The sequence below is a fragment of the Nicotiana tabacum genome, chromosome 6, assembly GCF_000715075.1.
Source record: "Nicotiana tabacum cultivar K326 chromosome 6, ASM71507v2, whole genome shotgun sequence".
Lineage (NCBI taxonomy): Eukaryota > Viridiplantae > Streptophyta > Magnoliopsida > Solanales > Solanaceae > Nicotiana > Nicotiana tabacum.
In genome coordinates this window covers 154,223,949-154,250,648 of record NC_134085.1, presented here as the reverse complement: position 1 = coordinate 154,250,648, position 26,700 = coordinate 154,223,949, and the positions used below count along the sequence as shown (strand labels likewise).

The window sequence follows — 26,700 nt, the reverse complement described above, 5'->3', positions numbered from 1 at the left end:
GTGAATATATGATCTGTAAAACAAGTGATTCCACTAAATGGGATCTTTACACAAATAACAAGTCAAATTTAGTGTTTACTTTTCCTAGTCAGTATACATAGATTATGCATTGATTACACATACTATAATTGGATTGTACATATATTATATATCCCGCCAGCTATTTTTAGTTTAATCGATTGGGTGAGCGACTATTTAGAGCTAATTTGTCATGATATAAGTACTATACAAAACCATTAATCCTCCACCAACCCAATGCCAAACATTTTTATTAAAATTAGGCTCTTAAATCCGTTCCTAAGCCATACATTACATGCAAGTCCAATATAATGAAATAAAACAGTAAAAGCCCAATATCTCAATCCGTACTTTATTCTAAATTGTTGACCAAATATGTAGAACTAGGAAATATTGTGACCATTAGAATCTGTCTCATGAGTCTTATTCTGACCATTAGAATCTGTCTCGTGAGTCTTACTCTCCTTCTCCAAATTACCAGTCTCTCTGCTTCGCTTCTCTTGTGCAAGATCAAGAAAACAAGGGGTCAACATAGTTTCATATTCAGGCACTTTAGCATAACCAGGGAAGTAATTAATATCAATAATAAGATATTGATTTTCAACTCTATTATCCCTTATCATATCATAGTTAAATAGATGCAGATTCATAGCATTCCTCAGTTGATTAGACACTTCATTTATGAATCCCATAGGAGGCATCTCAGCGGCTTCCATCATTTTAGCAAGACTCTCATCACTCTGTTCTTGATCAGCAAAATAAGATATCATAGAAAAAGGAATTAAACTCTCTGAATTTCCCATTTTCTCCTCTGTTATATCAGCCAACGACTTCCTTTTAACACATTTCACGTGATCCCCAGCTACGTAAACCTTGAATATAACTCCCCCGTGGTTCACGAATTCCTGTAATACAATTGGTGGTTTAATTCCGTTTAATCCGTCTTGGTTTAATACTAAATACATCTGGTGAGCGTCAGCTGTTGCATTTGCGAGCATCGCCTTTGCAATTATGGGAAATTTCAACCCCTCACGAGCGACAACGTCATGCAATGATAATTCAGAATCGTTTGAATTAACGAAAGCTTGCTGCGGAATACCAAGATTCTCCATTTTCAATTGACTGACTACGTCGAGCATGGATACTCGATTGTGTAGCTTCTCGATAGATTCAATCGGGTCGACGATTATGGAAGTTGGGTTTTTGAGGGAGAATTCTTCCAACTGTTTCTTCCACTCTGAGTCATAGAGTTTGTGAAAAACAGAATCAAACGGACCTTGTTCGACCAATGGTTTGTCGAGATCGATAGGAATGAGATCAACGCCATGTTCTTTTGCGTGAATGAGGAGAGAATCTTGGATAAAGCTGCTGACGCTTCTAGGTGCAAGAGCGTAACCAATTCGAAATCTCTCTCCAGCTAAAGATTCAGACATGGCTACACAAAGAGGAAAATATAGAAATGGTGAAATGAGATGAAGATTTTATTTAACGAAAGGATTTTAGAAATTGAAGGTTAGTGAGTGTGGAGTATGGGATTGGTATTGAGGGTGTATTTATGGACATGCAGAGGAAGGATAATATGGCAATAAGAAATGGAGTAGTTAGCTTTTTAAAAGTGTAAGTGGGAATTAAAAGCAGAAAACGACATGCATGGCAATTGAAAATGGACGTAACTTTGTTTAAAGTGTAATAACACGAATTAATAAGCCAAAAGACAACATGCATAGCAATAGAAAATAGCTACGTATTGTTATTTGGAATAATAATTAGGTAGCTACGTTGTAAAGTGTAATTAAGTGCGAATAAGCAAAAGAAAAGATGGGAATGGAAATAAAATAAATTTAGCTTTTGTTTAAAGCGAAAATGCGAATAAGCATATTACAACATAGCAATAGTAGAAAATAGATAGCTTTTTATTTTTAAACTATAAATAGGAATAAGAAGATGAACAACATGCAATATTCAATAAATGGCTTTGTTCAAAGTGTACCTTGAGATTATCAAAAGGGTGAGTATTCACGTGGAGCTGCTCTAGGAATGAGAAGATTTGGGAATCCCCACTTTTATTTTCTCTATGTTTTAAATTGTATTTGGCCGTCCTTTACTTTGACACTTTGCAACGATGCATGCAATAGAATGAAGATAGGAAAAAAAACGAGGCATACAATAGAAATGGAAAGCTTTCTAAAATAAAAGTATGTATATAACTGGAAAAATAAGTAAATCTGTGAGAATATGCCCACGCGGTGGAAAGATGCGCTGGATTTTACAGTGTCGCACCAACGTCAGTTTTCCTCAGGCTGCGTCAAATTTAGTCTAATAATTCGCTCAACATGTGATATGTCAATTTCAGTGGAACTCGTTCAACATATGATATATATCACACTATTCATCTTCAATTTGAGTTACTTGAATTTAAATCAAACTGAAGATGGATTAATTTGATATATTAATCCATATGTTTGAACGAGTTGCACTGAATAGTTTGATAGGGTCAAATTAATCCATCTTCAGTTTGAGTTAAATTGACCATATCAAACTATTCAAGTAAATATGATTTGATTATTTATAAAAAATAATAATAATAGTAATATTCAATTAAGTTAGCCGATTATGACTTGTTATTTAGCTCAAATTGAAACTGTCATTCGGACCTAACAAAATTTAGATGACTTGAGTTGTGACTCATTTATTAACAAAATCTATTTTAACCTACCCTTATTTAGCCAAACCTCCACCAAAATTGACACCCTCACTTGGTTTCTATAGAAACTACCAAACCGGCCATGTCAGATGATTTAAGTTTGGTTAAACCAAATCTTACCTATAAGATTAAAAGGACATGTTTACCACGAGGTAGGCACGTATACGCAAAAGCTTGTCTCTATAGGATTTAGTAAAGAAATAATTGTTGCCTAATTGAAAAAGAAAGGGCATAGTAAATAGCAGTTTGACAAACCATGTTGTCACTCTTTATTTCACTAAAGCAAATCTGACTAACTAAAAATAGTTAATGAAAATTGAACTTTAATATATTGTGTATTGTTCTTGAAAAAAGTAAGGAATCTTGAGTACAGTTTGAATTCTTATTGTATCTTTCTTTGACAATATTTTCTTTTTTTATACAACTATGAGCATTTGGAGGTCAAAAATTATGGTAGAAGATTAGTAGGCAGTTGAAAGCTTCCTCTTTCCTTACCAGTAGTATTAGTAGCTCTCGTATTTTTATGTTCTTATATCTCTTATATCATATTATTTCGTTCGCTTCAGTTATCATATTTTACTATTGTTACTAATTGGTACTACTACTACTTCTTCTTCTTCTTTTTCTTCTCACCTTTTCCTGACCCGAGGGTATATCGGAATTAGTCTCTTTACATTCATTAGGTAGGGTTAAAATTTACGTATACACTACCCTTCCCAGACCCCACCTGTAGGATTAAACTGGGTTTGTTGTTGTTGAGCTTGGGCATACTAGTACATCCCCCCCCCCCCCCTAACCCACCACCACCAAAAAAAAAATACATCCAAGACATGGAGAATGATCAAGCAAAGGTCAACAACTGCAACCGTTGATTCCACAATCGGCTAATCAATTCAAAGCAAGAATGGTGTGCACTCTAAAAGTAGAGGAATAAAGTTAGTTTTCTTGCATCAAGGAACCAAAATTTGTGTTACTCAAATTTTGTCTCAGCATACATAGTTGCGTATACGTTATGATATGCATGATTCTGTGTATCGTGATTTGAAACCGGGTCTCGTGTTCACAAAAACCAATTAAGAGTCCGTTGGGATGAAAAGCACAAGAAATTTGTTTACCTCAAGCTTCCAACGAACTCTCCACAGCAAGCTCTGCAGTTTCTACTACTTTAAGTTTAAGATGCACAAATTAAAGGTTTTTCATTTCTTTCCTGTCCCTTTATTGTTTCCCCCTAGTTCTTTAGTTTTTCATTGTTGGCAAAACGCATAACTGTGAAGGACATTACTTAGTCATCCTATACTGACCATTGGCCTAGATCAACAAAATCATTCTTTTACGAGAACCATATAAAAGCAGCAACAAATCTCTCAATAATGATCAGGGATGATGATTGATGATACCAGCTCCTGCCTCACCATTTCTCCAAGCTCCAGAGCAACACATCATATTTCTAAGACCGAAATTTGTTATGGGGAATTGGGTATTTTATAATCTTCCAACTGGTTCAATTAAAAAACTGATGCCAAGTTCTTATGTTGCAGTGAGGTGTGTTATTTCCCATGTAAACCAAGAATGACAAAACTGAGACACTAAATTATTTGGCCATTGAGCAATTCTTACTGTTTAAACATTGTAGACGGCCTATTATGTAGATTGGAATTTATTTTTTTATTTTTTTGTGTGTGTGTGGGTATGAGAGAGAGACCAAAGGCACTTCTGTGCATTTCTCTTGCACGCCCATAGATGTAATTACAAATAACGCAAGCTCACATATTATAATGCATACTATCAGTTCATTTCATTTCCGTAGCTTTTAGATAGATAGCTACGTCTGATGAGGAACTAATGTTACAATAGAAGGAAAGGATACGCGCTTAGGAGACAAATATCTTTAGCAGATAGATCATGTATAATGGTTCTTATTTTATGTCAATTTGCTTTTTTGCGCGATAACATGAGCTAGCTGTTTATAGGAACCCACAGGAGGAGGAAGTACTTTTGGTCAGAAAAAAATCATATTAAGCTGGGTGACGTCGATTGAGAAGACAAACAAGATCATACCTCAAAATCATTCATATGTTTTCAGTGACACCAATTTGATACAAGATTTTGTAAATGTGATATCAGACTCTGCAAGAATGCCTTTGTGTACACAAGATCATGCATCAGTCACGCTAGTTCAAAGTCTACATGGTAATCAAGAGAGTGCAAGATTAAGTGGAACTGATCTAGATATGAGAAGTCAAAAGTACTTTACAGTTTACAGTGATCCTCAAAATGAGACAATACTTGAACTATGACTCAATGTCACTTCAGGAGTTGCTTCAGTTCACAGTTCATTACTTCAATATATCTCTTCCCTGACAAAAACGGTTGTACCATTTATTTTAAATTGTAAACTAAACTTATCACAACCATGTTGAGGATGAGATAAACATCCATGCTCGAGAACAAAATGTTTAGCATTCCAAGGGTAAAAAAACAAATAAATGCACAACCAAAGATGAGGCGGCCAACATTTTCGAGAGTACATCCCAATTGCAAAAGTTGAATATGAGACTGAATATGGAACAAAGACCCTGTAGTCCTCATCGAGTTTTATATAAACCCTGTGGTATTGTAGCTTAGAAGGCAGCACTACATAGCAATAGACGATACATGTAGTAACAACAACAAAACCAGTGAAATCCCACAAGTAGGGTCTGGGGAGGGTAGTATGGGGAGGGCCCCTACCTTATGAAGGTAGAGGCAAAGCAATCTAGCAAAGCAATTCCAACTCACACAATATAGCATGTGGACAATACATATTTAAACAACTCTCATTCTAAAAAAACTAGCAAAGCAATTCCTACCTAGATAACAGCCCGTCTACAATGTTTATGCAGTAAGAATTGCTCGACGGCCAAATAATTTAGTGTCTTAGTTTGTCATTCTTGGTTTACATGGGAAATAACACACCTCACTGCAACATAAGAACTTGGCATCAGCTTTTTAATTGAACCAGTTGGCAGATTATAAAATACCCAATCTTTGGATTGAACTACAATAATCTCTTACACTAGAAAGAAAGTCAATAATTATCAGCTAACATACCTTACAAGAACATACAGTCAGTAAAAACAGAAGAGCATATCCAAATAAGCCTGTAAATAATACATCACCTAGTGTTTAATGCCCAAAAAAAAGGGGGGAAATAAAACAAAATGCCCATGAATAAATTTGATAATTCCACTAACAGTAATAGAGTGGTATTTTAAAGATTAACCTGGCTAAGGCAATTATGGAGCCAGCGTCCTTTGCTCAGAAGAAGAAGACGGGTTTTCTTGACGAAGCTCCTTAATAACAGCAGCCAATGCCTCAGGGTTAAAACCCAAATCGCAGAGGGAAATCAGAACAGAAAGAGTGTGACGATCGAGGCCTGTGTCCAGAATATTTGACATATGAAATACCAGCTCTAGAGAATCACGTGCTGTACGTGCTGCCGCCGGATCCATTTCGACAGTCTGTAAAGCCAGATACTTGAACATAAGAGGTTGAAAACTACCCAGAATTTAAGCTGAAAAGTTAAATTAGAGCCCAAGGAATGGGGAACTGAAAATTTACTTGGGATTTTGCTTCCTTTATGTGAATCGAGGATAGAAGGTTGCTGCTTCAAAATAGCTGCACTGCGAACGGGCAAAGATTTGGGCGGATCGCCATTTGACAAATAGTATGTAGTTGGACTTGGGGGAAGTGGTTTTCTTTTTTTTTTCCTTTTTCTTTTCTTTTACATATATGGTCCCTAAAATTTGGAAATACTCTAGTTTCGCTAGATTTTGTTGAAATATTTTGGTGAGGAGAGAAATGACAGCCCGGTATACTAAGTTTTCGCTATGGCGGGTCCGAGGACCACAAGAATTTACGCTACGCAATTTTATCCTACATTTGTCCAAGAGATTGTTTCCATTAGTGCTATTATTAGGAGAAAATGAGAAAAATGGTCCCTCATGTTTGAGAGTAAGTTCAAAAGTAGTCTTAAGTATATATTTGTCAAGAAGTTAATATTTTTGGTCTCCCTCAAATATTTAATAAACGGTATCTGTCAAATTTGACGGAAACTTATGGAAAAAAATAACGGAACTCGCATTTAGAAGTATAACTATTATAGTTTCTGTAATTTTTGATATATTTTTAGTTTGGTGCATCTTTGTAAAATGTACTCTACTATTTTTTTATGTCATTTGTCTAGTGCAGTTTTTGTGTTACATTTTAGGATTTAATGGGACCTTTGGGCTTTTTGGTTATATTTTTTCTTTTCATAGTTCTCATTAAATCTAACGAACATAAATTATTAAAATTGTCGAGAAATATCAAAAATGCTCAGTGTATACTATTAGGATGGACTAAAAATTTTGATAGAACAAACTTACATTTTAGGATTTAATGGGACTTTCTGGGCTTTTTGGTTATATTTTTTCTTTTCATAGTTCTCATAAAATCTAACGAACATAAATTATTAAAATTGTCGAGAAATATCAAAAATGCTCGGTGCATCCTAATAGGATGGACTAAAAATTTTGATAGAACAAACTTCAAACTTAACTACAATTTGGGTTTACAAACTTGTTACGTCGTTTTCATAACTTTGGGAAGGGAGTGGAGAATTCTTGAAACAATTCAAACAGATTTCTGCATTCTGTTGCTTGGTCTCGTCCAAAATTTAGAAGATACTTGTATCCCGTTCATTTCGAAAGGGTGACAATCATTTTACTTGACACTTTGTGTTAAAAATTAACCTTTTGTATAAATACTAGTGTTAGTGTACGCGCGTTGATCACGCCCAACTATGCCTTATAAAAAGGACAATGCGGTCATTGCAAATATAATCCGGTTTACAAGTCCGGAATCGAATCCCAGAGAGAACTAAGGTTTGGCTACAACTGTTCACTATCACCAAGAAGACAAGCTTGGACAGTTCCTAACTTATAGATATTTAGATTATTGTGTTTAACTAATTGATTAACAAATTAAAATAATAAATTAACAACTAAAGATACTAAGAGTTAGAGACAAGATTAAGGAGGTCTAGAGTTATGATTTCCCCAATTGTCGGAATCCTTCCCGCTATGTCTTCTATAATTTTGCCTAAGTATTCTCTACCGATCATGAGCACTCTTATTACCGTAAATCTCTCCCGAGTAATCACGACAATTTACTAGACGCACTCTCCCGAGCTACGCTAGCTGGCTTTTGATACAGCTCATTTCAGATCGCACTCAAGGCTTCGTTATCCCTAATTCCGCCTTTAAACCCTCGGTTATTGATCCCTCATATACTCTGGGAGTGGTGTTGTTCAACAATTACCTAAATATGCACTCTCTCCCGAGTTATGCACACTAAATAGGCACAGCTAATTGAGAGCTCTTCAATTAACTACAATAAGAACGTAGTTGAACAAATAGAGATTATACTACGGCTCAATTATATAAAAACATAACAAGAATTTATCCTACAAAAGGTTCTATCAAAACTCTAGATAACAACTTAGCTATTCATAATAGTATGTAAAACTACAATACTAAAAGTCATAACTAATAATGAAAAATAGGAAGAGGAAGGAAAAAACTCGTGGAAGAATTCCCAAGCCTTGCTCCTATTGTGTCTCTGCCTCCTTAGGTCAAATCTATGTCAAAAATATGTCCTCTTCTTGTTCTTGGCCGGCTTCCTTGGTTTAATATAGGGTTTAGGGCTTAAAATCCCGTGTTTTGCACTTTGGTCCCTGAAATTTACGCATCCTGCCGCGGTTCCACCGCGGTCGCGCCGGAACCGCGGCCAAACACCCTCTCAGATTCTTCAGTTGTCCGCGACTGCCCTCTGTCGCGATTCTGCCGCGGTCGCGGTTTTTGACCCTGTTCCATTTGGAATTTGGAAAAACGTAAAACATGAAAAATGTAGTCCTTTGAGTTAGCTTTCCAATCATATATTGTGAAGCTCAAATGGAGTTCGGAGTAAGAAGTTATGTCTATTTTACTAGAAAGTGCACAATATGCCTCTTCGAGTTTTTGTTTTGTTGTTTTATCATCCGTTGATCCCCGAACGCGATCCCGACTTAATTCCTTGAGCTATTACTCAGACTTCAAAGCTCCAAACCACTTAAATTCATTACATAACATCTATATAGCTCGTAATCACACCTACAAGACATAAAACACACAATTAGTGCAAAACACTAGCGATTAAAGCGCAAACTCAACTAAAGTGCAGTAAATTAGAGTGTAATAATCGACTAAAATACGTAATTATAGCCTATCATAAACACCCCACACTTAAACCATTGCTCGTCCTCGAGCAATCAAACTATACTTTTTTTTATAGACACGACCTTTTTAAACAATTCTTCTAACTCATCACACCAAGAGTATTTAAAATAGACTAAGCACAAAAGCGTAACATCTTCACCTCGAGATTTGACTCATAAGTACCACGCATTATTCACAATTCACCTACTTACTTTAACATAGAGGTCACTGACATTACCTTTCCTTCATGAATCAAGTGCCCTCACACAACAAAAGAGAGTAGTTCCACACAATAAAATTTAAGAACACTTAGGAACTCAAGATAGAAATAATTCACTCACTCTCAGAAATAACATTCATATGCCACAAAAGATGCACTATAAGCTTGCCCGTAGTGTACTACTCTACTAATGGAGCTCATTCAATCTAGGATCAATTAGGACTTTATTTGGTTGTAATGTAGGCTACGGGACAGGTAGGATACATTTAGATATAAGAGTGACTACAACTCCCTTAGCACTTTAATACATATACTTTAACATTCAAACCTCATACTTATGTCAAGCCAAACTCCACCTTCACATCAATATACATCAACTCCCAAATTATTTAAGCACAATTATATCAAGAGTCACCACTATCAAAGAATATTTTTTTTCCCACAACAATACAACTATATTATTTTTTTTTTCATTCTTTTCTTTTTCAATTCAAGTGGCTCTTGCTTTTCAAATCAATGCACCTTTTCTCCTTATTTCATTAGTTCCACTCAAAAGTCAAACCAACCACCCCACACTTTAACTTTTGCAAAGTTCATAAACAATTCAAGTACTCATGAGAGGTTACAATTGTTCAAATAGATGGTTAATTCAAACAAATGGGTAAGGCTTGTAATGTGGTTGCCAAAGAAATAAGATTATAGGATCAAAGGGGTTAACTACGATACATAACAATTAGGTGGGTAAAATATACATATCTGGCTCAACAAATAAATGCCTATATCACTTCCTAGACTGAATAAAACTACTATTTGGCTTTGCAAACACACGGGGCAAGTTCTAGGCATCAAATGCAATGCACAGAATATAACAAATCCTTACACACACATGGCACATGACTCACTCAAGATTGGGTCATCAAGACACTCTAGTCAAAGCAGTTAAGCAAGGTTAAGATCATACAATTTAAGGTACTTCTACAAGAGTCAAAAACTGAGCCTAAGCATCACAACCAAAGTACTCATTATTCTCAAGGCATAACAAAGTCAAGAGATATTGCTTCACTTCAAAACACAACACAATGGCTCCTACTCCCAAAAAAAAAACTAACTACACCCGGTTCAAATAAAACCCTTGGAAAAGAACCGTGGTTTAAAGAAAAACCAAGTGGTAATTATTACACTACTTAACAAAAGAAAATCTTTTGGTACTTTTTCTTTAGACTTAAACCCCTCAAGAAAATTGTCTAATAGATCCATCGTCGGGAAAAGTCCAATCTTTTCTATTTTTAAAAAAAAATTGTTCAATTAAACTAACACAACTAAAATAGCATAGAAAGTCACCCAGATAATCTTCTCACCCCACACTTAAAATTGTGCATTGTCCCTAATGCACACCATAACTAATAAAAAGGGTAAAAGAAACTCCCTGGTAGGCCAAAGGCCGAAACATTAACAGCTCATGGGGTATTAAGACTTCTCCCAAGTTTGGTCCTTTGTGCGGGTACCTCACACTTAGTTTCAACCATTTGGTTTGTTGTTGCATCCTTCCAATACCTTTGATTTCCATGCTCCTAGAAAATAAAAAATTGACACTATAAAAATAATACAATTAAAAAAATAAAAAATAAATAAAAGAAAGCAATAAAGTTAGGTTGCCTCCCAACAAGCGCTTAATTTAACGTCGCGGCACGACGCGGATCACTTTTTGCCTCCACCTCGAGTTTATGAATTGAACCCCAAGTTTTGATTCAAGCTTATGATTATGGTCATGGGGCGGTGGAACGAATCTGACTGGCCCAATAAAATAATGTAGTATTCTGCACTTCTTGGCCTTTAGATGAGGTGTGTAATCCCGACTTTCTGGAAAGAAGAATTCCAGAATGTAAGCACTTTGTTCCTCATTCCTTGACTCCTCAAGTGGCTCGGACGACTCTATTTTCATATCATCATCTAAACACAATGTGGAAAAATGCTTGGAGTGAGGACCAATGCGCTCAACTACATGAACATTGGGACAGTCTACATTCTCAACACTAATGACAATAGAGTCAACTAAATATGTATCCTCAATATCCTTGGTTGACTCTAGTATCTCCTCTACGACATCGGCATCCTCAAAATCTAGATGGTTAGAGTGTTGGGGTTCTACTTTGGATCCCTCCATTGGCACCTCAATTTTCGTCTCTAATGCAAATTGCTCCCGGCTACTATCCATAATATTGACATATTGAGCATTAAAAGCTTCAACTAGTTGACTCACTTGAGCCTCTAAGTTGCGAATAGTTTCATCTTGCCTTTCTACATGCAGTTGTATTTTACTTTGTTGTTCTATAATGCACTTTAACATATCTTCGATCTTCTTTAGGTCAGCTTCCCTAGGTTCTTTGTTCCTGTTATCCTCACAAGAAAACGTAGAATCATCATAATAAGGGGTTGGGGGAAGATAAAAAATATAAGCACAACCATGAAAGTGACCATCTTGACCACCACACATATCACACGCATTCCACACATAAGATTGAGTTGGTGCACATAACTCGCTCTCGGGAACATTTTGAAAATTTTGCCAAGGGTAGTTTTCATCACAATATTCGTAAGGAGGATTAAAAGTAGAATTACCAACATCAAAAATTTCATAATTCAATGATGCCATGTTTTTTTTAAATCAACAAAACAAAACAAAAAAAATCAAATACAAAAAATAAAAATAAAAGTTCAAACTTGAAACCTAGCAATATGTACACCTACAACTACACCATTAGTTCCCCGGCAAAGGCGCCAAAATTTGATCACGCCCAACTATGCCTTATAGAAAAGACAATGCGGTCGTTGCAAATATAATCCGGTTTACAAGTCCGGAGTCGAATCCCACAGAGAACTAAGGCTTAGCTACAACTGTTCACTATCACTAAGAAGACAAGCTTGAACAGTTCCTAACTTATAGATATTTAGATTCTTGTGTTTAACTAATTGATTAACAAATTAAAATAATAAATTAACAACTAAAGATACTAAGAGTTAGAGACAAGATTAAGGAGGTCTAGAGTTATGATTTCCCCAATTGTGGGAATCCTTCCCGCTATATCTTCTATAATTTCGCCTAAGTATTCTCTACCGATCATGAGCACTCTTATTACCGTAAATCTCTCCCGAGTAATCACGACAATTTACTAGACGCACTCTCCCGAGATACGCTAGCTGGCTTTTGATACAGCTCACTTTAGATCGCACCCAAGGCTTCGTTATCCCTAATTCCGCCTTTAAACCCTCGGTTATTTATCCCTCATATACTCTGGGAGTGGTGTTGTTCAATAATTACCTAAATATGCACTCTCTCCCGAGTTATGCACATTAAATAGACACAGCTAATTGAGAGCTCTTCAATTAACTACAATAAGAACGTAGTTGAACAAATAGAGATTATACTACGGCTCAATTATATAAAAACATAACAAGAATTTATCCTACAAAAGGTTCTATCAAAACTCTAGATAACAACTTAGCTATTCATAATAGTATGTAAAACTACAATACTAAAAGTCATAACTAACAATGAAAAATAGGAAGAGGAAGGAAAAAACTCGTGGAAGAATTCCCAAGCCTTGCTCCTATTGTGTCTCTGCCTCCTTAGGTCAAATCTATGTCAAAAATATGTCCTCTTCTTGTTCTTGGCCGGCTTCCTTGGTTTAATATAGGGTTTAGGGCTTAAAATCCCGTGTTTTGCACTTTGGTCCCTGAAATTTACGCATCCTGCCGTGGTTCCACCGCGGTCGCGCCGGAACCGCGGCCAAACACCCTCTCAGATTCTTCAGTTGTCCGCGACTGCCCTCTGCTGCGGTTCTGCCGCGGTTCTATCACGGTCGCGGTTTTTGACCTGTTTCGTTTGGAATTTGGAAAAACATAAAACATGAAAGTTGTATACCTTTGAGTTAGCTTTCCAACTATATATTGTGGAGCTCAAATGAAGTTCTGAGTAAAAAGTTATGTCTATTTTACAAGACAATGCACAATATGCCTCTTCGAGTTTTCGTTTTGATGTTTTATCATCCGTTGATCCCCGAACGCGATCCCGGCTTAATTCCTTGAGCTATTACTCAGACTTCAAAGCTCCAAACTACTTAAATTCATTACATAACATCTATATAGCTCGGAATCACACCTACAAGGCATAAAACACACAATTAGTGCAAAACACTAGCGATTAAAGCGCAAACTCAACTAAAATGCAGTAAATTAGAGTGTAATAATCGACTAAAATACGTAATTATAGCCTATCATCACACGTGTATCAATCTCGATGAATGAGTTTGTTTAAAAATTTAAATAACATTAAGAGTAAAAACATATAGACTTTGAAGATTTAAAAGCCTTTCTAGTTTTTGGAGCTATTTTCAAGTTTATTTTTTACTTTTTTTTAAAAAAAATTTTAAGTTTATTCTAGAAGACACAAACACAGTCTGCTAACTAACATAAGATGGCTTTTTTTTCTTTGTCGCAAGCAAAATGCAAGTTGTTCTACTTTTTAAATCAATATACAGTATAATATTATTCCTGTTAGATTAAAAAAATTACAGTACCAAATTAGAATACACGAGCTACCATTTAAATCATAAATACAAATTAGTAAATTTTAAAGTGCTAAATATTAAAAAAAAAAAATTATAATTTTATATATGAAATTAATGTTTAAAAGTAGAAAAAAACTATTAACATTTTTTCTTGGAGTTTCTTGCTTTTATAAAATAGTATTAATAAAATCGAATAATAATAATAATAATTATTATTATTATTATTATTATTATTGAAAGAAAATAATAAATATATTGACAAAGGAAAATCGGGAGAAATTCAAAAATAGCAAAATTTATAAGTAGTCATTCAAAAATAGCCACAGTTTCAAAAGTAATCGAAATTTAGCCACTTTTCATGTAAAGATAAATCTGAATGAAACACTGTTCAAAATCCGAAAAAATACTCTAGTATATTATACCGGAGTTCCAGCATAAGTATACCGGAGTTCCAACATAATATACCGGTCCAGCATAATATACTAGAGACCGGAGCACCGGTGCTCAAATCTCCAGTATATGATACTGGAACTTTCCGCATGTTAGTGTTCCAGCATAATATACTGGAAGTTCATACACAGGTGCACCGATCTCCAGTATATTATGCTGGAACTTTCCGTGTTGCAGCAAAATAGTAGTTATGTTTCAATAACTTTGTATACACTGGCTATTTTTAAAATAACCAGTCCGAAAACTGCTAGCTCATACTATTTTTACAGGAAAATCAAGTTAGCATGTGAGTCTTAATTGGTCCGACTGTTGGACCATGGGCCCACCAGACCCATATATTTTATGTAATTACGTTTATCTGAAATAGCAAAACATATGGATTCTCTAATATCTAAATTATAGATCTAAATAACATATTTGTTCAAAAAGTTAATATAACTGATAGAACAAAAACTTATTATTACCTTAAATTCCTTATAAGAAATACATTTTATATCTTATCTTTATTTTACTTATCTAATTGAATTTGTGCTTAAAATTTAAAATAATTATAATTATAACTCAAAATGTAGCATGCCATTTGTAAACTTATTTATAGATATAATTTTACTCATAATTATTTATAGATATTTGTAGAACATATATTTTATAAATTTGGTGGCAGGTAAAAATATTGGTTTTGGTTTACAATGTATGCTAAACTTCAATATTTTAAACATAGAATTAGAACTTAGCCTCTTTTGCTTCAGTTATCTTACTATCATGCGGTTGTTAATGGTTCTTGTTACTGCTTTTTTATGACTTTTCCTTTACTGTATTTCTTTTACTATATTGTGGTTATGCTTTTTTTGAGCCGAGAGTCAATAGAAAATAACCTCTCTATCTCCGCAAGGTATGAGTAAGATCAGCGTACACACTATCTTTCTTAGACTCGTGGATTAAATTAAATTTATTGTTGTTGTTCATAAAGTTAAAACTTAATCTTTACTAATAAATTTCAAAGATACGTGTAAAATTTAAATTATAAACTAGAAATTTTTAGCCTTTAATAATTTTTTTAAGTTGTTTGTTGTAAGGTGGATTGTAAAAACCCTTTCATATGTTCCCCCTAAAAGTGCACTGCGTGTAATTCTATCACATTAGAATAAGAATTCCTAACCCTAGAAAGAGCTTTAAGTGCACGAGATTTTATTTTGTGACTTTTTATTTGTTATCTTTCAATTGACTTTTTTTTCCTTTTCTAAAATGGTAAAGAATTAATTGGTTATAATTTTATACAAAGATTTAAGACTCCTAAATCTAAAAAGAGTTCGAAGTAGATGAGAGTTTCCTACTTTAACTTTTTTGGGCGTTACAAGGAAGTATCCAACTGAAAACTTTAGTTGATTTTGGTATCCTAAATATTAGGAAAATAATTAAATAACTATTTTTATATTTTCGAGAATAATTAAATGGATATTTTGTCTGGTATAAAATATATTTTTAAAGGATAAAAAAAAGCGAATGATATTTCGCTAATGGCCTTCGTGCTTTTAATATAGTATAGATAGATAAGTAATAGTAAATATGTTAACATTTATTCTTGTATGACAGTGGCTGTGTTGAATTACAAAAATCCTAATTCTTTTAATCCGTTACAAAAAAAAAAAAAAGTCACTCGTTTTCTTAAAATTCGAAATGAGTCATAAATTTGAGTCAAGTGTTTTCCTTTGATGTAGCTGTTTGGCCAAAAAAAAAATATAGATCTTGGTTCAAATAATTAAGTTTATTTAAATAGGGGTTAATCTTAGCTAGCAATAATATTTCTAAGATGGAGTTCTTGAAAAAGCAACAAATACTATGTAGTTATAGTCGGACAGACGATAGCATGTAATAAATATTCTAGAAATCAAAGGCTATAATGTAGTATTCAATATCAATGAATAGCAATAAATGACATTTAAGCAAATAGAATGAATGTAACACCCAAAAAAGGATGAAATAAGTGATGTTCTTTCTGACAATGATGAATGATAGACAATCCCTTGAATATTGAGTTATTCTCGGATCTAGCGAAAAAGAATATACAAGAATCTCAGTGAAAATATGATGTTTGTATCTCAGCAACGAGATCCGATTCTCTTTCTCAAGTCAAAATGTATTTTTTACAAATGAATATCGCATATTCCCTATAACTATGTCTCTTTCTATTTATAGGGAACATGTTCCTATAGACCCTAATAGTACAAATGCAGAGAATATTCCCTAAAATATTCTCCGTTAAGTCATATCTGAACACTAGCCATTATAACTCTGTCAAACATGCTCGACTTCGTCCTCGATGACGTCTCCTCGACTTCAATCTTGCTGACTCATCGACCATGGCCTTGTTGATAATCAGATTACTTCGGCATTGTACCCCAAGAATGCTTTACTGATATCATTTCTACTAAAGATGGATTTTGGCCCATACAGTTAGTCCCTCCGCTTATCGAGGTCGTTCCTGATGATGAGGTCGATTAGCAGACAAGGTCATTCGTAATACGACTCCATAGAGTTGGTTGGAGTCATGGTCGTGGAGATAAGGCTATGTGGCCTTTTGAGGTCCGCATATTTTGAATTCCTTGAATTACCCGGGAAGTCAATTAGAGCCATCTAATCCAAGAGTAAAGGTGACGTCATGATATTATGTGTCATAATGATGTTGTTTCTCGATGCATTGCATCGATTCAAGTGTAACCCCTAATTAGCTATGTCGTTTTGTTTCCCGCACTAATCATGACCCCCCTATTCGATCTTGGTGCCTCTCGAACCTTATAAATATGAGAGGGTTTATTGATTCTGGAACTTTTCCAAACCTTTTCCCATCCTCAAGTGGTAGCTTCCTTCATTCTCTTTACAGAGCCCTCTTTACCCTCTATTTCTACGATTCACCTTATTCCTCATTCCCTCTTGCTTGTCACTTTCTCTAACTATATTGGATCATGTCTAACGTACCTTCTAAGGCCCCCTAAGCAATGGTGTTCCCTACTCGTGGGGAGAGTGTTTCTACTGCCATTGAGGATGAAACTTTCTCGTCGGTGGAGGAAATAGTACCGCGCATCCCTGACTCCAGATCCGATTTTACCAAAGCTTCTAAGGTTGTACCTGCTGATTTTCGATTAGTGATGACGGTAAAGGAGTTGGCAGAGCTTAAGGCCAAATTCGGCCTTGCCGCTCATTTCGAGTTGATTCTCGCTATGGGAGATACGGTGTAGGTTCACCGCCCCGAGTACTGTGCCCTCTACGCTTATCCTTTTCAAGTCTGTTATTCCCTTCCTCTCCTACCGTTGGTCGAGGAGTTCTGTCACTACTACGGTGTTTGCCCAGCTCAGCTTGTGCCATATGTTTATAAACTTATAAAGATGCTTACCAAGTTTGTCGAGCTACCCGAGGTCGAGTTGACACTTCGGCACTTAATACATTTGTTCGCCCCTAGCTTTTATAGGGGAACGATGCTGAATCTTTGCCATCGAGGGGGAAAGTGTTTGGTGGTGAAGATGGACGACAAATCCAGTCGTCAGTTCCAGTTCTTCTTCTTAACCGAAGACGTGGTGGCCAACATCAACGGTTTTCCTGAGGCTTGGAATTATGCTAGTAAGTACCTAATTTCCCTACTCGTATGTAGATGATTTTTCCCCTGTGCTTTGTCGTGGGTTTTGACCTCTTGTCTTCTTCTTATGCAGCCAAGACCTCGCCTCCACCTTTGGTTGCTCACATTTCTGACTGGGTCGATCGGCTCCTCTCTCAAACAGTAGGGATTCGTGAATGGCGAAGTTTTTTTAAGAAGTTTGGGCATGCTCTCCCTTCGACTGGTAAGTTCTTTTTACCACCGGTGTCTTAACTCTTTTTTTGTCTACCTTTGTTGACCTTTCCCTTTCCTTGTGTTTTCTTAGCTTCGGATAGGGGATTTTTGAGGTGGTCGAGAGCTCCTGCACCCGCATTTTGAAAGAGGAAAGCTGCTTGCCCTCGGCTCCTGCCCTTGCTTCGGCTGCGACTGATCCTGCCTTTGACCCAGTCCCTCCTATTGTTGTGTTTGAATCTGTCTTTCCTTCGATCATGGAGACCCCGGCTTCTCCCTTATATTCTCTCATAGAAGGGGACAACAAACCTTTTCTAGGTGATGGAGATTTGATACCTCGTAAGAGGAGGGCAGTGGACGTCAGGGGAGAGAGGTCGGCGGCCGCCAATGTAAGAGATTGTGGTTTTGTCCTTCCGGAAACGACCATAGTGCATATTGGGGAGAGCCTGGAGGCTAGTTCCGAGGCCACTTGTTTGGAGGATATGGATATACGACCTATGGGGGATACGGTCGAAGGCATGGTGGTCAGTGATGGCCCTATTCTTCCAAGAAGTGAAAAGGCCTCGTCTTCTAGGGTTGCGGCGGGCATACCTTCTTCGGTCGATGATAGAAGAAAGGTTGTTGTTGAGGAGGATGTTGGATCCAATTCCAACATGGATGTAGACGAGCTAAGGATGATCGACAAGGGGCTTACTCAGCTTGAAGTGAGGTCGGAGGAGGGTTTGAGGACTATTACGATCCCGATGGATCGTAATCTTCTTGTGGACACCGAGAAGATTATCCCTTCCATTGTCCCTCTTTGTTCTGAGATCGAGGGTACAACCCTCAAGACTATAGATGACAACTCCATATCAAACAACATTGTTGGCCTCGCCTTTCGGATAAGTACATTTGCTATTAGTTGTTTTCCTTTGGTTTTGTTCTTTCGTAATCTCTAACTTCCTTTATTCATTTTGTAGACGTCGTCTTAGAAATTAAGAGTTCTCATAGGGAGCATAGGCGTAAAGATATCTATGTGAAAATGAAGGACAAGTACTTCAGGTGCCTCGAGAAGTATTGGGAGCTTAGACGCTAGTTTCGTGAAGGCAGCGATGTGCGCCAACTGAGGGAAGACTTGAAGGCAAGAGACGAGGAACTAGTGTGGATGGTAGGTAAGTGCAGCGTATTGGAGGGGATGTTGAGGATCAAAAAGGAAGAACTTGAGCTCAGCAAGGGGGTCTAAGTCTAGTGCAGTGATCTCCAAGCTCAGGTAGTCATGTTGCGCGACTAGCTTGAGGAATGTCAATTTAGCGTAGAGGCTCTTAGTGGCGAGGTCGCTGAGAAGCAAGGGGAGCTAGAGAAGGCAGATTCTGTGTGGTCGGAGGCTTGGAGGAAGGTGGAGTCCTTTGAGGTGGTGATGCGGACTCTCCGTTCCGAGCGAGAAATTGATTTAACGACGGCAGGCTCAAAGAAGAACGGCTCGATGAAAGGATTAGGGAGTTGGAGAGAGAGACTTCTAGCCTCTACGATCGAGTTGTTGCTCTAGAGACCGAGAAGTCCCAATTGCTGGCACAACCGTCCTCTTCCCACACTTCAGATTTTCCCAATGTTCCTCGGGAGTTATATGAGGAGTGGATTCAATCTGAGGCCCAGTTAGATGTCTTTCGAGATTTGCATGTGGCGGGATCCGTTTCTGAGGCTGCCCCTCGAAGATGTTTTTGTTAAGTCTCGTGAAGCTCGAGTCATTTGTGGGTATGATGCCGCTACGCTTAAGGCTGATGAGGACGATGTCACACCCTTTTTTTACAAACCTCGCTAAACCCTCTTAAATAAATAAAAAAGATTTAGTAAAGCTCGAACGGTTTCAATTATGAAAAGTGACAAAATATTATGTTCAAAAGGATTAACTCACAGTCGCCACCTGATATTGATTTCAGTGTGTCAGGTCACCGTTTTTTAAAAATAATTTTTTTTTAAACACTTTGGACTCCAAAACTAAGTCTGCATCAGAGATTCGGGTAAGAGGGTTCATTTGACTCGGGAAAAAGGTATTAGGCACTCCCCAAGTCCCGTAGCTAGTACGGTTGCATACTTGATCTAGTCGGCTTTTAAAATATTCGAATTGAGGTTATAACACACAAAAAGAAAATAAACAATCAAAAGAGGCTCGAGGTCGTCCCCACCTAAATGAAGGAAAATTAAAAGAAGAAAAATTAAAGTTCTAAATTATCCAATTACAGAATACTACGGGGCATTTCACGGAATAAAATATATACAAATCCTTTGGGGCATTCCCCGGATAAATTTAACTAAGGGAACAACCTCTCACCTTAAAACTAACAGAAATCCTAAAGATTGCCTACCCAGGTGTGGTCGGCCTAGTCATACTCCTAGCGAACAATGTCATAAAAATAAAGTAAATAAAGTAAAGTAACAGCCCAATTTCTTTTGGTTGCCTTATAATATTCAACCTCCGACCCCAAATCAACTTTAAACCAACGATTCCACAAATACAAACTGCATGATTCCTTAATGCCTCATTCTTTCAATTCAAATCAAAATAGCCTGCTTCTCTATAATTAATCAACAAACCAAGCCAATAAGAAACTAATATAAAACATCAAATGCACACAACTGGGTAAACCAACATCAAATTGGAATTTCATTCCATATCAAGACACATGCGGAGGATCAGTGAAGATTAATTAAAAAACAAAGTTAAGAAATGGACCTCAATGAATGCAAGATCTCCATTGCTAGTCAACTGACCAGAAAAATGGACTGCGATCGGAAATAAAATGATAAGAGCTAAAACCAAACCTCGAACGGGTCACCGATAAATCAGATCGGCATCACCGGCACTGGCATGGAGGAGTCCGAAAATAGAGATAAACACGGCAAAGAACAGAAGCAAACGACACTGTGCCATCAGATTTGCGATAGAGAAGAGAGCGAGAACTAAAGTTCAGAGTATCGAAGAATTGTCATGGACGAAAATGAACCTTTGTATAGTGAGTTGACTGGTTAACTTCCGCCAATAACGCAAATTCTTTGATGTTCATTCTCTGCCCTCTTAAGCTTTCACGTTCTTTTTTTCAGGTAACACCGGCGATGGTAGGCTGTTGGCTGGTGGGAAACGACGACGAACCAGCTGGCAGCGGAAGGGATATAAACGGCGGCGACGAAAGTGAAGAAGGAGGCCTGGTTCATTACTTTGGGGGTGCGGTTGTGTGTGTTTGTCTAGGTTTTTTTTGTCTTCAAGGTTGAAGAAGGGATAGGGGAATTTTGGAGATGAGTGACGGTGGCCGGCAGCAGATTCCGACAGGTTTGGGAGGGTGGCGGCGGATGGAGTAGTTCTTTTTGTTTTTTTGGGTTTTGGGGGTTGAAGATGGAGATAAAGTAGCTAGGGTGGGCGGCTGGAAGGTTTTTGGGAGATTGGAGTGACGGTTGGTGGTGGGGTTCTTTTTCTAGGGTTAGCTCTAATGTCTAAGGTTTTGTAAAGGTAAGGGAGAAGAATAAAAGGGTAGGGTTAGGATGTGGGTTGTCTAACTTGGGCCTCTTGTAAGAATTCAATTTGGGCTCATAAATCCTACAAAATTGGGCTAAAAAAGGCTGAAAATCTAATTTACTTCTAAAAATACTTATAAGAAGATATAAAATAACTCTTAATTGATTTTAATAAACTATTTTATTTAAAATAAAACTAAAAATTAAAGTTGAAACTATTTTTTTGGTATTTTCAAAGATTATATTAAAATAAAATAGGTTCAAAGTAATATATCCTTCTAAAAATATCTAATACATGAATTAAATAGAGACATATGGAACTATTTTTTGTAATTTTCAATTTTGTTCTTAAAATAAAGTAAAAGAGTCAAAACTAGTTAAACTGGCGATATTTAAACCTAAACTAATTGTTTAAATGCTATAAAGTATAAAATCTCGGGGAGAGTCAAAAATTGCATGTCTACAGACGAGGGGGACGAGAGCGTAGACCGACTCGAGGAGAATGCCTGGTATGATGCCGCATATCCTGAGGGCGAAGACGACAAAGGCGAGGGTAATAATGGTCAGGGTGGCGATGCTGTTGAGGGACAAGTTGGCGAGGGCACTGATGGTCATGACGGCGATGACTAGTAGTTCTATTTTGATCTTTTTGTGTATTTTTGTTGGCTTCTTCACGAGCCTCTGTGAACAATTTATGGAATATAAAAGTTGCTCCTTATTGTTTTTTTCCCTTGTGTTCTTTTTTGTACTTGTATGTTTTTTGCCTCTATTGTTTGCTTGTTCCGCTTTCATGGGAGTACCTTAGGATGGGTTTTCCGACCTTGACCGGTATTATTTCCTCAGTCCCATAGACAAAAAAGTAAGGCATCTCTCATGTGCTCGTCTTCGGAGTTGTTCGATAGACTCATAATACTTCTGGTAGCATTTCCGACCATAGTCCCTTGGCGTCTTCGAGCTTTTTCTTCATGATATTTAGTATGGACCTATTGGAGGATTATGCTTGCCCATTTCCCACTGGATGGTATGAGGTTGAGAGTATCCTCTTGAAATGTCATTTCTTAAAGAATTCGACAGTTTTCTTTCTTGTTAACTGAGGTCGTTGTCAAAGCTAATTTCCTTGGGTAGGCCGAAATGGCATATGATGTTTCTCCATATAAAGGTGATTACCTCATGCCCGTATTTAGGCGAATTCTCCTACCACCCATTTAGAGAAATAGTTAGTAAAACCAAAAGAAATTGTACATTACTCGCCCTGCTGGGAGGGGGCCCACGATGTCCATTCCCCATTTGATGAACAGCCAAGAGGAGGTGACAGAGTGGAGGTGTTTGCATGCTTGGTGAATAAATGGGGCGTACATTTGAATTTGTTCGCATTTCCTAATGAAGTCTGCGACATCCTTTTTCATGGTGGGCCAGTAGTATCTCGCCCGTATGAGGCATCTGACCAATGCTCGATTGCCGGAGTGTGCTTCGCAATGGCCTTCATGGACTTTTTCGAGGACGCGCTGGGCTTGGTTCGGGCCTAAGCACTTTGCCAGAGGGCCGCCGTAAGTTATCTTGTACATGTCGCTATGAAGTAGACTGTATCTGACCACTTGCATTCTCAGTTTCTTGGCCTCATTTTTGTCGCCTGCGAGTGTTTCGTCCTGCAAATATGCGTTAATACGATTGCTCCAGTCCTAAGTTAAGTTTATTGTCCTTACTTCAACTTAGTATAGTGATGACTTGAGGAGGTGGACTACGCTTTTATCTGCGGTTATGATGCTTTTAGTAGCTTCGGCTAGTTTAGCAAGGCCATCTGCCACGACATTCTGTGCTCGTGGGATTTGATTGAGCTGGCATTCATCGAACTCAGACAATAGCTTGCAGATTTCGATCTAGTATTTTTCCATCTTAGTTCCTTGATTTGGGAAGTCCCTATGACTTGGTTGACTACGAACTGGGAATCACAGCGGAGTTTCAACCGTTAAGTGCTAGCCTTAACCGTGCAATAACGACGTCATGTTTGGCCTCATTGTTAGTTATATCTTGGCATCTTATGGACTAGAGAATTACTTTGCATGTTGGGACCTCGAGTACGAGTCCCAGTTCAGACCCTGATGCATTGGATGCGCCATCGGTGTATAGGACCCAGAGGTCTTGTGTTTGGAGGGAAGTTTGGACGGCTTCCCTTTTGACTTCAGGCATTATTTTAGCATTGAAGTCGGCGACAAAGTTGGTGAGCACTTGAGACTTTATTGCCATTCACGGCTAGTATGTGATATTGTGTTCACTTAGCTCGATGGCCCATTAGGCTAGCCTCCCTAATAGCTCGGGTTTATGCAAAATGCTCATCAAGGAAAAAGTTGTGACGACCGAGATGGGGTTGTATTAGAAATAGGGTCTAAGCTTCCGCGAAGCTACGACCAAGGCCAAAGCCAATTTTTCGAGGTGTGGGTACCTCGTCTCGGCGTCAACGAGTGTTTTGCTAATATAATATATGGGAGATCGTGTACCTTTGTTTTCACAGATCAAGACTACTTTTACTGCTACATCGAATACGGCTAGATAGACGAGGAGTTTCTCCCCAAGTTCGGGTTTTGAAAGCAGGGGTGGTGATGATAGGTATGCCTTTAGTTCTCACAGATCTTGGACGCACACGAAAGTCCATTCAAAATTGTTGTCCTTCTTGAGTACACCGAAAAATTTATGACATCTATCCGACGACCGCGAGATGAACCTTGATAGGGCAGCGATATGACCAGTCAAACTTTGGACTTGTTTTTTGGTGGTTAAGAGTTTTGGTATCCCTTTGATAGCTTTGATTTGGTCTGGGTTGACCTCAAACCCTCGCTGGGATACCAGGAAACCCAAGAACTTTCTTGGGGCTACGCCAAATACGTATTTCTCCAGGTTCAGCTTCATTCCATATCGTCTGAGTATGTCGAAAGTTTCTTTCAAATGATCGATGTGATCCTCTTCCCTTTTGGACTTGACCAACATATCATCTATATATACCTTTATGGTCTTAGAAATTTGGTCTTTGAAAATCTTGGTTACCAATCTTTGATAAGTAGCCCCCGCATTTTCAGTCCAAACGACATGACCCTATAACAATACGTTCCTTGGTAGGTGATAAATGTGGTATTCCCTTGGTCTTCTTCCTCCATGAGGATTTAATTATAGCCTGAGTAAGCATCCATAAAACTCAATAGTTCGTGTCCGGTTGTTGTTTCGATGAGCTGGTCGATGTGGGGTAACAGGAACAAACCCTTCAGACATGATTTGTTCAAGTTTGTGAAATCCACGCACATCTGCCATTTCCCATTTTTCTTTTTGATCATTGCTACATTGGCAGTCCACTTCGGGTACTTCGACTCTCTAATGGAGCCGTTTTCTAACAGTTTTTCCACCTTCTCGCAGACTACATCATTGATGGAGGAGTTGAATTTACGTCTGACTTTCCTTACTGTGGGTTGGAATGGGTCGACGTTTAACTTGTGTGTGGGGATTTCCTTTAGGATTCCCAGCATATCTGCATGGCTGAAAGCAAACAAATCTGCATTAGCTATTAAGAATTGACTGAATTTACCTAGTTCCTAAAATTTGCAGCCGATATAGGCCTTCTTGCTATGATCGTTGAGGTCCAATTAAATAGGGTCGAGGTCTTCTATGGTCGAACCTGCATCCTCGACCACATCTGGATCCATGATGACATCCTCGGTCTCTTCTTGCTTCGACCTCGACCCTGTTGATTTCTATGCCTCTTTTTCTTTGTCTTTTTTCTGTTGGATGGTCGTGCTGCCCAAGGCAATGCGGTAGCATTCTCGGGACATGCATTGTTCTCTATGTATGTTGAATATCCCTCATGGTGCTGGAAATTTAATTACTTGGTATAGGCTGGATGGGATGGCTCTCATGGGGTGTGTCCATGGTCATCCCACTATAGCATTGTACGTAGTGGCCTGGCCCATGATGTGGAATGTCGTCTCCAGCATCACACCGCCAGCCAAGACAGGGAATGAAATTTCATGAATGTTCACTCAACTACATTATTAAAAACGGTTAGCGTGATGTAGCGCGACACTATCTTATCCTCCAGTCTCATTTGGGTAAGGACTCGAGGATGGATAATGCATACACCACTTCTATCATCCACCATCCGACTCATCGAAGATGATACTTTCTTCGAGTCCGTCGCACCTTTCGCAGGTGATAGACTGCTTGAGTTTGTGAGTGGTGGTGAACTTCATGCCGTTGATAGAGGAATCGTTGCCGCCGTAGATGATCATGTTGATGGTACAAGCTGGAGATCGCGGCTTCTGCAAAGTTGGTCCTCCCCTTATCGCTTAATAGCTCTTTGAGGTGCCCTTGCCGTAACATATTTACGACTTCCTGTCTGAGGGCGATGTAATCTTCTATTTTGTGCTCGCGTTTCTAGGGGAATTCATAGAGGGCGTCGTACTTTCTGGTATTCGGATTTGATCTCATCTTTGGTGCCACTACCCTTGCTTTCAAGTTTCTCAAGATCATAAGGACTATCTAATAGCAAATATGTTATTTTCTCTCGCCTCGACCTTCTTGGGTTCGGCATGGGCAGTTACGAACTTTTCGGCCATTTCTTCGAAAGTTTCTATGAGCGGGCTGGTAGCTGCGAATACCATGTTAATGCCCCTCCGGTGAGGGTTTCGCCAAATCTTTTTAGCAAAATGGAGGACACTTGTTCCTTGGCGAGGTCATTGCCTTTCACGGCAGTGACATAGTGAGTCACATGATCTTTAGGATCGGTCGTTCCGTCGTATATCCTGAGGTAGGGCGGCATGTTGAAAGTCTTTGGTATGGCATGCATGGCTGCATCATCACTATACGGCTGCTCTACGAACCTGTCGGCGTCCCTTTTCGGCAGCAGCTTAGGAGCGCCTGGTATCTTGTCAACTCATTCTTGGTGTTCCTTCCTCTGGTCTTGGAGTGCCTTATTTTCATTCTCCATTTCTTCCATCATCTTTAGAATAGCAGTGTGGGCATTGTCACATGAACTATCAGTAACATTGTGAGTTATACTTGTTGTTGGAGGGAGGGGTCGGTTACACTGCTCGTCTGTTTGTTGTATCGTGCAAGCCCTTGCATTTTCTGCAGTCATGCCTGGAGTAGGTTTGTTGAGGACGTTTGCTAGTGTGTCG

The 26,700-nt window shown here is 38.0% G+C and overlaps 1 protein-coding gene across 2 annotated transcripts; it reads right to left on the bottom strand.

The window, feature by feature from the left end:
* Positions 1–236: 236 nt before the first annotated feature.
* LOC107785683 (inositol-tetrakisphosphate 1-kinase 2-like) lies at positions 237–6,120 on the bottom strand. Of its 2 annotated transcripts, none has more exons than XM_075255661.1 (2): positions 5,985–6,120; positions 237–1,453 (listed from the first exon to the last, which is right to left on the bottom strand). In XM_075255661.1, exon 2 carries the CDS (start codon positions 1,449–1,451, stop codon positions 402–404), a length of 1,050 nt encoding a protein of 349 aa, XP_075111762.1. In that variant the 5' UTR covers positions 1,452–1,453; positions 5,985–6,120; the 3' UTR covers positions 237–401. The 2 variants fall into 2 exon arrangements, with proteins under 2 accessions (XP_075111762.1, XP_016462530.1); XM_016607044.2 differs by lacking the exon at positions 5,985–6,120 and adding an exon at positions 2,009–2,498.
* Positions 6,121–26,700: the final 20,580 nt, after the last annotated feature.